Source organism: Fukomys damarensis, unplaced genomic scaffold, assembly GCF_012274545.1.
Source record: "Fukomys damarensis isolate Sample0158 unplaced genomic scaffold, DMR_v1.0_HiC HiC_scaffold_16, whole genome shotgun sequence".
Classification (NCBI taxonomy): Eukaryota; Metazoa; Chordata; class Mammalia; order Rodentia; family Bathyergidae; genus Fukomys; species Fukomys damarensis.
This window is the reverse complement of record NW_022900928.1, coordinates 62,581,987-62,594,117: the sequence shown is the minus strand read 5'-3', so window position 1 is coordinate 62,594,117 and position 12,131 is coordinate 62,581,987. Positions and strand designations below refer to the sequence as shown.

Sequence of the window (12,131 nt, the reverse complement as noted above, 5' to 3'; positions counted from 1 at the left end):
TTTTTTTTTTTTAATTTAGTCACAATTAACCAAAAAGCCTTGACCAGTGGTGGCAAACCTTTGACATGCACGCCACAGAGAGCTGTTTGTTATCACTGAAAGCTCTAAAAGATTTGTCATCATTGGCTTAGATGCATCAAGTTAAATGTAATTAATATGCAATCAATCACTGTTCATCTGAATGTACACTTAGAAGATACTTGCACATGAATACCTTACCCTGAAGAATACAATTTAAAAGGGAAGATCATACAAAATAATTATGTAATACAAATCATTATGTAATGAACATATAAAAAACAGAAAGCTCAGTATCACTAAGGCTTCATAAAGGTATCATATGATCTGCATATCAAAAGAATGGATGAAATATTTTAAAGAAAATATTTAAAAGGAGAGATATGCCAAAGAAAGAAACCTGCTAACAAAAATAAAAGGAAAACACATTATCAAAAAACAGCAAGTAATTCTGGCTGAAAGAAGTTATAGATCTTAGAAGTAACAGTAAAAACTAAGGCTAGAAATGCTTATTAGAATGAGATGATGAGAATACCTCATAAGTAGGCAAAAAACTCTGACATCTTGCAAACAGTGGAAAGTAAGTGTGTAGGGAAAAGACACAAAGTAGGGTTGGTAACATTACTTAGGTCAGAAGCATAATAACTTATTAGGCCAGTGATTCTCAAATTCTGCCTATGGATAGGTAATATTTTACAGACCAAAAAAATATAAAACTTTAGGGACCATAAGCCTAGATTGTGATTTGGGTAAAGTAAATTTTAAAAAGGAAGAAATGAATGTTAAGAACTATGGAAGATTAAAAAAAAAATGGAGAATGTGGTGAATGAGTGGAGACAAAACTGAAAGAGTAAAATATAGCTAAAATATACCAGGTATGGTAATTATGGCATTCTGGTAAGTTGAGGCAGGAGGATTTTAAGTTCTAGCCCAGTCTGGGCAACTTACCAACACCCTGCCTCAAAACAAGAGGGTTGAGGATATAGCTCAGTGCAAAAGTCCTAGGTTCAATCCTTAGAATCACACACACACAAAAATAAATAAAAACACAGCTAAGATTTTAAGCCGAGTCTTGTAGTGATGCTACAAAAAATAATCAGAACGTAAAGGAAGTGGTCTAGAAAATTCAAATATATTGAAATATTAGAGTTTATGATTAAAAAGTCTCTCAAGATAGGTAATAAGAGGTTCAGAAAATGAATCCGCAAGTATTTATTTGTATATACTGATGATGGTTGAAAAGAGAAATATAAATGTAAAATGAAGTTTTCTATTTCTCTTGTCTTCTAAGTATATATGTTAGCCCAGTAAACAGTATTCAATCTATAAAGATCAGTTTAACAAAAAAATTTAGAAAATGTTAAACTGTTGGCCATAGTGGCATACACCAGTAACTCCAGCTACTCAGGTGGTTTAAGCAGGATTAGAAGTTCAAAGCCAGCCTGGGCATCTTAGGTAGAACCTATCTCAAAATATAAGTTTTTAAAAAGGGTTTGGGATATATATCAGTGTTAAGAGTGCCCCTGGGGTTCCATCCCCAGTATCACCCCCAAAAAATAAAATTTCCAACTGAACAGCTAATAAAATCAGTTATCCAATATAACATGAATATTTTAAATAAGCATGGTTTCATTTTTAGCATCTGAAGTTGAAAAAACAGCCTACCACTGCTTGTCTCTGATAATTTTCTGGAGAAGAGAATGATCTCTGAATTATCTGTGATGATGGTGTCATGTTATCCCCAGTCCTTTCATATCTGCTAGAAAGAAAACATAATCATTCATTCAACAGATACTTACTAAACTCTAATCATGAACAAGACACAGTTCTCTCAAAGTTGAAAATTAGTAAGGCAGACAAGGTATCTGCTCTCTTAAAGCAAGAAGAACACAAACAGAAGGATAATTTCACATGATTATAAGTTATATAATGTAAAATTAAAAGATCCAGGGGAGATGAAAAATCAAGTTCTATTTTAGTTTGGCTGGTTAGGGACAGCTTTTTTAAAAAGGAGACATCTAGAGTAAAAGCTGTTTAGTAAATTTACCTGAAGGCAAAACATTCTCAGCTGAGGGAAGGGTTAGTGCCTAAATGCAAACTATAGTGGGCCAAACAGTTTTGTAAAACAAAGTTTTTATTGGAACACTGCCATGCTCTTTACTCTATGGCTACCTTAGTGCTGTAACGGCAAATACTGTAAGGCCTCCAAAGTCTAAATTATTACCAACTGACTCTTTATAGAAAAAAACTTGTCAATCCTTGAGCTAATGCACAGGACTAGACTGAGAACTAAAATGGAAAGAATTTCACAGAGTAAGTACGATGGACAAGGGAAGCAGAATAAAGAAGGGATAAAATTCAGACTTTTTTGTCTGAGAAACTGGTTAGACATGTAACTAACACGTGAAAAAAAATAGGTTTTCGAGGCAAATATCCAATTATGTGTCTTACAGTTTTGATTAAAGATCAAGTAGAGGTGAGAAAGTTAGAGGCTTTCTTTTACATTTTTAATTGGTCTTTCTTAAATCAGGTTATATAATTATATACTAAGACTTTATTATTATCTCACCCATTATTCAATTTATATTATAAACAGTGTAAAACTTTGATTAAAACTATTTACCTGTATATTTTTGCCCCAAGAAATTGTAAGGGGGGAAAGTACTGCATCTGTATAATCATTTGCTTATATAATCCCACTATCTCTTCATGGCCATGCAATCTTCTCCAGCTCTTGGCACTCCTAAATCCAAATCACCAACCTTTTTCCAGTAACTTCTTCACTATACTGCTACCAATACCAGTACTTTGCTACCAACAGCATCCCAAATGGTTTATTTTTATTCTTGCCCTATCTAATCATTCTTTCATTGCAACAAAACTCTGAAGTACAATCTTCCTGTCATTAGCCTACTTAAAACATTTTAATATCTTTGTTTTTTAGAACAAAATTCCCCAAATCTTGATTATAGCCTTTTCTGAAAGATGCTATTCAGTCTCTATCAAAATCACCGACTGCTCTCTACTTTCATTATGATCTAGCTACACTGGCTTCTTTCAGTTCCTCAATCATCTATATAAACTCCTGTTAAAATTTTATCAAAGCACTTTCTTCTAATTCATTGCAGAACTAATTTCAATAATTAAACAGAATCACAAAATATATACCTAACATATATCTTAATCTAGACTTAAGACAACACTTTGCAATATGTCAATATCAAGGCTAGATCACACTGCCTATATTTGAATCCCAGCACACTGAAAAATGTTCAACATCCTTGGCCATTAGATAAATGCAAATTACAACACTGAGATTCCATCTTACTCCAGAAAGAATAGCTATCATCAAGCAATCAAATAACAACCATGGGCGAGGCTGGGGGAGTAAGGGGCTTCTATTTTTGTTAGTGGGAATGTAAAATAATATAATCACTGTGGGAGTTCAACAATAAAGTAAAACTAGAAATTCCATTTGACCCAGCTATTCCTCTTCTAAGTATCTTCCCAAAAGACATACAGACATATTACAGTGATACATGCACACCTAAGTTTAACAACATGACTCATAATAGCTAAAACTTGGAAGCAGCCTATATGTCCATCAACAGATGAATAGATAAAAGAAATGTGGTGTAGATACACGATGGAGCACTACTCAGCCTTATGTAGGATAAACTTCAGTCATTGCAGGAAAATGGATGGATGTACCTTGAGACCATGTTAAGTGAAATAAATCAGATACACAAGCTTAAATATCTCAAGATTTCTTAGATGACAACCCCAAAGTATAAATAAAGACAAAAATAAAAGATAATATAAAACAGGAAGCCAGACTGCCTGACATTGGGAAGGGGAACTAGAGATAGAAGGGGTGTAGAGGGAAAGGAAATCAAGGGAAAGTAAATAGAATTATGACATGTTATATACATGTACCAACCTTCTACACTGTATGTAAGCAAATATGTACTAATAAACATTAAAAAAAATATTACCTGTTAGGAGATGTGGAGGTAGGGCTTGAATTTCCAACATGATGCTGGGGGTATGATAAACTGATATCCTGTGAGACATGACTACTTCCTAAAATGAAATGATTTCAAGAATTAAAATAGAAAACTTATTTTGAAAGTATATCTCTCCACCCCAAATTACTACAAGGAGTAATTACAGTTTAAAAGAAAACAAATTTAAATTATAGTCTTCTTTACAGTTTTAGAAGTATATAAGATATGCAAAATAAAGCATTCCAAACAAGACACTATTTATTGTATAAATATGCAGACTGGCCTCACACTAAATTGTAAGATAGAATATATGGAAAGTTTCACCCTTACATGATCAAGAATTGAAATTTGTGAAAGTAACTTACAAAGCGGCCACAATAAGCACTTTCAAAAAATACGAGCTCCTTTAAATGCACAAATCTGAACCCAAATGCCTCTAAATAAAGCTTGTATGTTCTTTTCAATAAGGCAAAATGAAATTTTAGTTTTAAAATTTTAATTTTCAAAAATCTGTATCAATATTACTTATTTCTGGGGATTAAGTCTACTATCTACAAAGACTAAGAAAGTACTTTACACAGCTGGGTGGCACTGTGCCTGCCTTGAAAGTGCAAAGTCCTGAGTTCAGTCCCAGGTACCACCAAAATAAATAAATAAACAAACAAATAAATAAATAAAAGGAAATATCAATAGTTATATGGAACAAGAAGAAAAAAAATTTAATTATATATTTTACCAAAAAAAGGTTACTTAAAACTGAGTAATAAATTTAAAAACAAAAAACAAATCAGCAAACAACCCTTCTCCCACTAACATCATGGTAGAGTTACCTGATCTAAACTGAATTTTGATGGGCCTTCCAAAAAGTTTGATTCCATTAAGTAGATTCATTGCATAAGGAACAGATACTTCGTGTTTAAAATTCACAAACGCAAATTGCTTTGGTTTACCATCCTTATCTTTTGGAACAAAAAGTTTTTCCATTAAGTAGATTCATTGCATAAGGAACAGATACTTCGTGTTTAAAATTCACAAACGCAAATTGCTTTGGTTTACCATCCTTATCTTTTGGAATTTTCACCTTTATTACTGGCCCAGCCTACAAAAAAGTGTTAAGAATTTAAATAAAGCAATTTCTGGGAAATATTCAAATTTTACAAATAAGAGCGAACACAAAGTTGAAAAACAGACACGTAATCAGGAATTTAAAAGAAAACGGCTTTTCATTTTGGTTAGAATGAAAATCTTGGTTATGACTGAAAATCAGATTAAACTTATTTAAAGAATGGGGCCCATAAGGAACTGAAAATACACTCAATGACTTTACATTTCATATCACAGAAGACGTTTTAAAAAGGTGACTAACATCTATCATTTTCCCACTGGGGAAAATGGAGCATTGAGAATACGAGAAAGAGACTTTTTCAAACTAAAAATTCCTTTTGTATTGATTAATCATACACAGCCAATTACTGGGGTAATTGGGATGGAAGCAAATGGATACTTGGAATTTTTCACACACATTAATACAGAACACTACTATGCTGCTTTTCCACGGAGTATACTTAGATTTTTAAAATATTTTAATAAACCTGCAATTTTGTAAGTAAGTTACGAGCTGACACAGAAAATAAAATACTGTAACGTCGGAGTTTGACTAGCCATAGGCAAATCACCTTAAAAGGAAGATGAGAAAAAGAGGAAAACACAAAAGCACTGCTCAACGAAGACCTCCACGGGTATTATTACGTTCCTTAGGACCCCGAATCTGCAGCACGAGAACGCTTGATTGGGATTCCTCCACTATTTTTCGTCGTCACTATTGGAGGAACCAACTAAGGTTCTTCCAATAAAGCGACACCCAGCGAGCGCCTCGCTTCTTACCTCCCTCGGTGAGCCCTCCATTCCCAGGCAGCCCACCTTTGGGGTCCCTGACCGCCGATCTCCAGCCGCGAGGCCGGCCCTAGATGACCAGAAAAACCAAAGGCCACGGAGCTAATCCCAACCACTACTTACCTGGTGGAAGAGCTCGAAAAGCAGCTCCTCTGTCACTTTAGTTTCAAGGTTGCCCACAAAGAGAGTGCGGTCAGCTTCCGCAGCCGCCGCCCCCATCTCCACGTCGCCCCCTCCCCACTCAGACCGAAGGGTCGCGGCAGATGCACCTACTGCGCAAACTCGAAAACCCTACGTCCTCGCGCTCAGGCGCCCTGACGTAAACATCCATCGCGCCGACCTCGGTCGGCGTGGGCATGCGCGCGCGCAGTGCGCCTGCGTACAAGCTTAAGGCGGTTTCTCAGTCGGTCTCGCGGTAGTTATGGCGTGCCCTGTAGTCGTTCTATCCTTTAGAGTCGGGCTGGATTGATCTGTGGAGAGACGAAGAAACTTCCGTGACCCACTGACGTGACGTAGACATTGCTGGCAGTGTTCGAAGATGGCCTTGAACTTTGTGACCCTGTCCGCCGGCGATCAAGGGATCTGGGTGGCCCACAGCTCTTCCCACGACTACCCGGTCCAGTCGGCTTTAGCGTCGGCGATGGCCTCTGGAGACAGCTTCCTCGTTGGCAGGCCCGAGCTGATTTATCCCGGAACTCGGCAGGCGATGCGACTGAGCGTTCAGACCGAGGGCCATCGAATGCCTGGTGGCCGGAACCCGACCCGCCCTATAAGGGGAAGAGAACTAGAGGGTGGGAGACGAATTGGCTCAACCAGGTTCTCACCTTATCCAATCCCTAGAGTCGACTCAGTCTGTTAAATGTGCTGCAGCAGCGTCTGATTTCATTTGGAAGGGTCTCAACGCGAATTTCATCTTAAAATGAAACAATCCCCCCCACCCACCAGCTTGCGAACAAGGCCACTCTAAAGTCATTTCTTGGTGTAACTAGTTTTATTTTTAGAGAGATGTATTTTTACTTTAAAAATATGTATGTAAGCGGTTGTAATACAGCCTAACTCAGAGGAAAACTTTACTCTTAATCCAAATGTAACTAGAGTGATAGCTCAGGGAGGATATGGAAAGGATTTTATTTTTAGCTGGGCAACAATCCTTTAATGCATTCTTTGTTCACCCCTTTCCCTCTATAGTGATTCCCTTTCTTAGAAACTTGTAATTCGAGCCTCCTTCCATAGCTGCTTTCCTCTTTATCTCAGACTCTTCCTTGTAACTTGTGTTGGTGAAAAAAAGATATGCTCCTTTTTATTAAACTGGCTTATCCTTCCATCTTTTCCCCAGCAATTAACATCTTCCATCCTCTCCAGATTTTATATTTTAAGATCTTCTACAAACTTCTCTCTCGGCCATTACTTAAAAAACGTAAACCTTAATACTCTTACATTATTCCTTTTGCCAAATGGTATTGAAAGAGAGTTTAAATTGCCAGTTCTTTGTATAAGCAAGTAGACTAGCTTTTTTCTCAGTAGGCTTTTGTCTGTGTAGACTTCCTTAAAATAACTTCAAATAAAACAAAATGGCCGTACTTACACAATATCTAAAAGTTAGAATCCCATCTTGAGATAAACTGGAGAACTTACATAATGGAGTTCTAGAAACTAGGTCATAAGGATGACATGAATATTAGCTCCTATTTGTTATTCTGCCTAGGAATTATTATTCATTGTTTATTGAGATTACTAAGGATTTATTCTGGGCCTGCTACTGCCTATATTAAGCACATGGGATAAAGACAGATAAGGTCCCTGGTCCTAATTAAAGGAGCTCTTTGTATACTACTAAATTCTCATAGCTGTCCATTTTTTTCTGAAAAACAGTCCAAAAGAGATGAAGTAAAAATTTTAAGGTCAGACAGCTAGGAAATAGTAGAGCCTTGCAGCCTTTCAACTAAGGTTCCTCATCTGAACCATGCAGCACAAATTATTTGAATGACTTTATCTGAAAATAATATGTAAGACTATTCCAGATAACTAAAAAGTTAGCTCATACTATACAATGCATTCCTTTGGCTGAGCATTATGAAAATTTATGATCGAGAAAGTAACACCAAATATATATGTACTATAAGTTTTTTGTTTTTTCTTTTTGAGGCAGTCTTGGTATGTAGTTAGGAATGGCCTTGAACTTCCTGTGTAGCCCAGGCTGGCCAAAACTCATTGTGGTCCTGCCTCAGCCTCCTAAACGCTGGGATTACAGGCATGTGCCACCACTCCCATCTGCTTTAAATTTTGGCTTGGGCAAGAATAATAAAATTAAAGCTTGAAGTAGGGAGAACTTTCTTAAAATTTAGAAATGCCTAATAGTGGACAATACCATCTCAGCAGTTACTAAATTAGCTGCCAAAAAGTTCAAATATAGGCTAAAATGTGTCGAGGATTTTATCAAAGGAGTTACAATGCAAAATAGGACTAAATAGCCAGGTGTGGTGCACACCTGTAATATTTATGACTTCTTACAACCCATGTCTTATTCTGTCTTCATTGCAAAGTCCTACTCTGTTTATCTTCATAATGTATTTATATTACATTCCTATAATTGTCAGTTATCACCTGACATATTTACCCGGACATACAGCCTCGTTTTTTTTGTTTTTTGTTTTTGCCTCTACCTTTATCCTAAATATAAATTGTCCCCAGACTAGTGATTCACAAGCACATCTGACCACATAGCTACTACTATTTTACAGAGCCTCCACTGAAATACAGAAGATAGTCCTTTGAAAAAGACAATAAATTTGACAAGTCACACATCACCTTATTAGGGAGTCATAATGTGTAATAGTATGTTAAAGTTTCTGATAACTTTATTTTAACCAATGTTCCACAAGTTAATTTATCCATATCTTTAAAATTTTTGCACATTAACTTTCTTCATAAAAAGGCCATCTTCTGTAGAAACAAATGTCTTTTACATGAGACCCAATTTTACCATTAGAAATTGATGTTTATATAATATGACAGATTTTAGTAAGTTTCCAGAATATTATTAGACACCCATGGTTTGACAAGGGTTAGCTTCATCTTTTCTGCACGTGATACTCATCAGTGTCCAAGCAGTGAGTGTGAAGGAAGCAAGCATGCAGCTGCAGATTCCCTAGACACTTAAGTATTGAAGCTGACATTTTTGCTGATAAAAGCTTGTAGAAATACACGAGGTATACATGTAGGCACAATTATTTCTCAAGTAGGCTAATTTTTAATTTTTTTCTTTAAAAAAAGTAATGGTTTTCTCAGCTCCTTATTTCACTAGAATATCTGAAGACAGCTCCACTTTAAAAGGTACAGTGGTGCCTCGGTTAACATGCTTTTGTTTGCAAACAATTTGGTTCACAAACAAGTGTTTGGCAAATTTTTTTTTTTTTTGCAAACTGTATCCAGTGACAAAACTGTGGCAATCTTTTCCAGACTCATCGAACAAATTAAGTTTGTGAACTGAGGTACCACTGTAGTTCTAAATCAGAAGAAAAAAATAATTACATTCAGCATCCCCAAAACCTGAGTCACTGAAGCAGTGTAACTTTAATAAATGGCACATTCCATAAACAGGCATTTAGGACTTTTCATCATTTGGCCAAGGGACCTTGTCAGCCTTTTGCCTATAATTCCCCCAGATAGTTGCTGCTCTTTTCAGCTTCATGCCTAGGTTTATTCTGGTCCTCCTAACTAAATAGCTTGTCCTCATATTTCTGCCAGTCAAACTTACCCATCTAGATCAGTCAAGACTTTTTACACTGAAAAACAGCAAACAAAAACCTCACCCACAAATCGACTATATTAATTCGCAAGGCTGGGAAATTGTGTTGACCATTTGATATTTCATCTATATAGCAACTGTTTATCCTCCACATAATAGCACCTTGGTTTTTCTTTTTCTTGATCCCTTCGCATACAATCTGTTCAAATACTTGGACCTAGCAAGTTTCATATCTAGCTCCAGGGATAGAAGTATATAATCTATATCTTATTTCCCTTAATATGCTGAAATTTTCTGAAGGCAGACAATATGTCTAAATTATATTTATACCTGTGAAGTGTCCAAAGAGTAGGTATTTAATGAATGCTTGTTCAATGAATAAATAAAGTTTACCAAAAGACTATCTTTCTTGGAATCAAAAATTTTAAAACCAGAATATTTCGGGAAGGCAAGGGCAGGAATAGTTTCTAGGGTCTAAAATGAAATAGTTGCTTGGATAAAGATAACAAAATAATAAAAATAAATTTTGCTTAGCAATGTGTTTCAATTTGCAATTAACCTACCTATTAAGCCTCACAATCATCCTATGACTAAGGGGGCAAAGTTTTTCGGTAAAGATCCAACAAGTAAATATTTTAGACTTTATGATTTGAGAGGCAAAATAAGGTCAAACAGGTACTTACATAACAGCTCAAATTTCTACAGAATTTATTCTGACAAATTGAAAATATTAAAAACAATTGAATACGCTTTTTTGGTAATGTTAAGATGGAATTCTTTGGGAGAATAACATTCGTTTAACTGAAGTTCAAAGTTATCAAAATCAATAGCAAATGCTCATCTATAATGCTGGATGTTCATCAGATTTTACCTATTTCATCTTTAAAAATGTCTTTATTCAGAGAGATACTGCCAAATACTGATATGAATACTTGAGCATATGGCTTTAATTGAGCATTTTCATTGCTTAGAAGACATTTATATAATTCTATTAAACTCTTCCCTTTACATTTGCCTTCTAGCATGTCATTACATTGAAAATTAATTGCTTCCAATAGTTTAGATGTGTAAGCTCAATTGCCTACTTAAATGACTTTGAAACATGAAAGCTTTCCTTGCACTTTCATCCAGATCCAGATCCAGAAGATGCTTTTAGAACTCTAGTTTGAGCTAGGAAAATATATGTACTGCAGATGTGTAAAGGTGTGATCTTGCTTCTTGTTTTATTTACTTATTTATTTTTGGTGGTACTGTGTATCAAACTCAGGACCTTGTGCTTGCAAGGCAGTTGCAGTGCCGCCAAGCTAAATCTCTGGCCCACTTGTTTCAATTTTTAAAAACAGTGTATAAAGCACCTTGAGATTGCTTATGATTCAAATAATTCTAGTTGCTATTGAAATGGTTTTACCACCATAGAATTTGATACATAAATGCTGTTTTATCTTTTAGTTTTATTTTAGAGAAACATTATAAAATCTATAGCAAAAGCTAATTTCCAAAGTCATCCCTAGTTTTGTAACAGTGGTTGAGGACAGTTCTTCTAACCACTTAAATATGTACAAACTATTCTTAGCTTGAGGATTGTACAAAAAGCTGGCAGTGGGCTGTGTTTAGACTTTGGGACTTAGTTTGCAAAGAATGTTAGTAATTCTCTGCTAAACTACCCAAGTGCACAAAACTATTTAGTGGTGAGCAGAGATTTAAATTTGATCAGGCAGCCTGGCCTCAGAGCTTACTCGCTTTGTGACTATGCAATATTACCTATTGTGCTAGGGTAGCCAGTAACCAAATCCAGCATGGAGTTTTCTTTTGCCTAACAATTTTTTTTCTTAAAAAAATGCATTACACAATATTTGATACATACAAACAGTATAAGAAAAATACAACTAATATCCATGTACTCATCACCCAATTTAAATAAAAGACTTAACTTGCTCATCTTTCCTGCAACACAGTGTCCTAAATGTTTTTTCATTTCTATTATTTATTTTTAAAACATAAATTTTATTATGGTGTTTTTTGTTTTTGGTACCAGGGATCAAACTCAGGTCCTTGAGCTTGCGAGTCAGGAGGTAGAACCACTGAGCTAAATCCCAGCTATTCTGTATATTCTTATTCTTATTAAGTTGTTTTATTTTTAAATAGTGTTATACTATAGTATTCTTCTGTGACATGCTCATTTTCTCCACTCAATTTTGCCAGCATATATTTAAAAATTAAAATTGAATGCCTTTGGACATATTTTGTTACCACTGCCCCACATTGTATCCCCCCACACATTGTCTTATACTAATTCATTTCATATATTTTAGTTTCCTGCTTGGCCTCTGAAGCCACTTGAGCTGCAACTCCTGATTTAAAATGGCATCCCACATAACCATTCAAATATTTCTGAAATTTTGCTAATGAAAATTTTATAGCAACATATTATATATAATGAAAAAAGTAGGTGTTAAATTTGTGTA

At 35.4% G+C, this 12,131-nt stretch overlaps 2 protein-coding genes across 3 annotated transcripts in view; one reads left to right on the top strand and one right to left on the bottom strand.

Moving 5' to 3' along the window:
- Rbm7 (RNA binding motif protein 7) overlaps window positions 1-6,225 on the bottom strand; it is a 7,872-nt gene extending 1,647 nt beyond the window's left edge. Inside the window, exons 1-5 of one of the 2 annotated variants that reach the window (XM_010629430.3) lie at window positions 6,042-6,225; window positions 5,082-5,124; window positions 4,856-4,975; window positions 4,014-4,101; window positions 1,684-1,777 (exon numbers count right to left, since the gene is read on the bottom strand). In XM_010629430.3, coding sequence (XP_010627732.1) covers window positions 1,684-1,777; window positions 4,014-4,101; window positions 4,856-4,975; window positions 5,082-5,124; window positions 6,042-6,137 — 441 coding nt within the window. In that variant the 5' untranslated portion in view covers window positions 6,138-6,225. The remainder of the gene's footprint in view (window positions 1-1,683; window positions 1,778-4,013; window positions 4,102-4,855; window positions 4,976-5,081; window positions 5,125-6,041) is intronic. The other variant, XM_010629432.3, reaches the window with a different exon arrangement.
- A 69-nt stretch (window positions 6,226-6,294) lies between these two features.
- CUNH11orf71 (chromosome unknown C11orf71 homolog) lies at window positions 6,295-8,017 on the top strand. The gene has a single exon (XM_010629429.3). It carries the CDS (start codon window positions 6,457-6,459, stop codon window positions 6,775-6,777), a length of 321 nt encoding a protein of 106 aa, XP_010627731.2. The 5' UTR covers window positions 6,295-6,456; the 3' UTR covers window positions 6,778-8,017.
- Window positions 8,018-12,131: the final 4,114 nt, after the last annotated feature.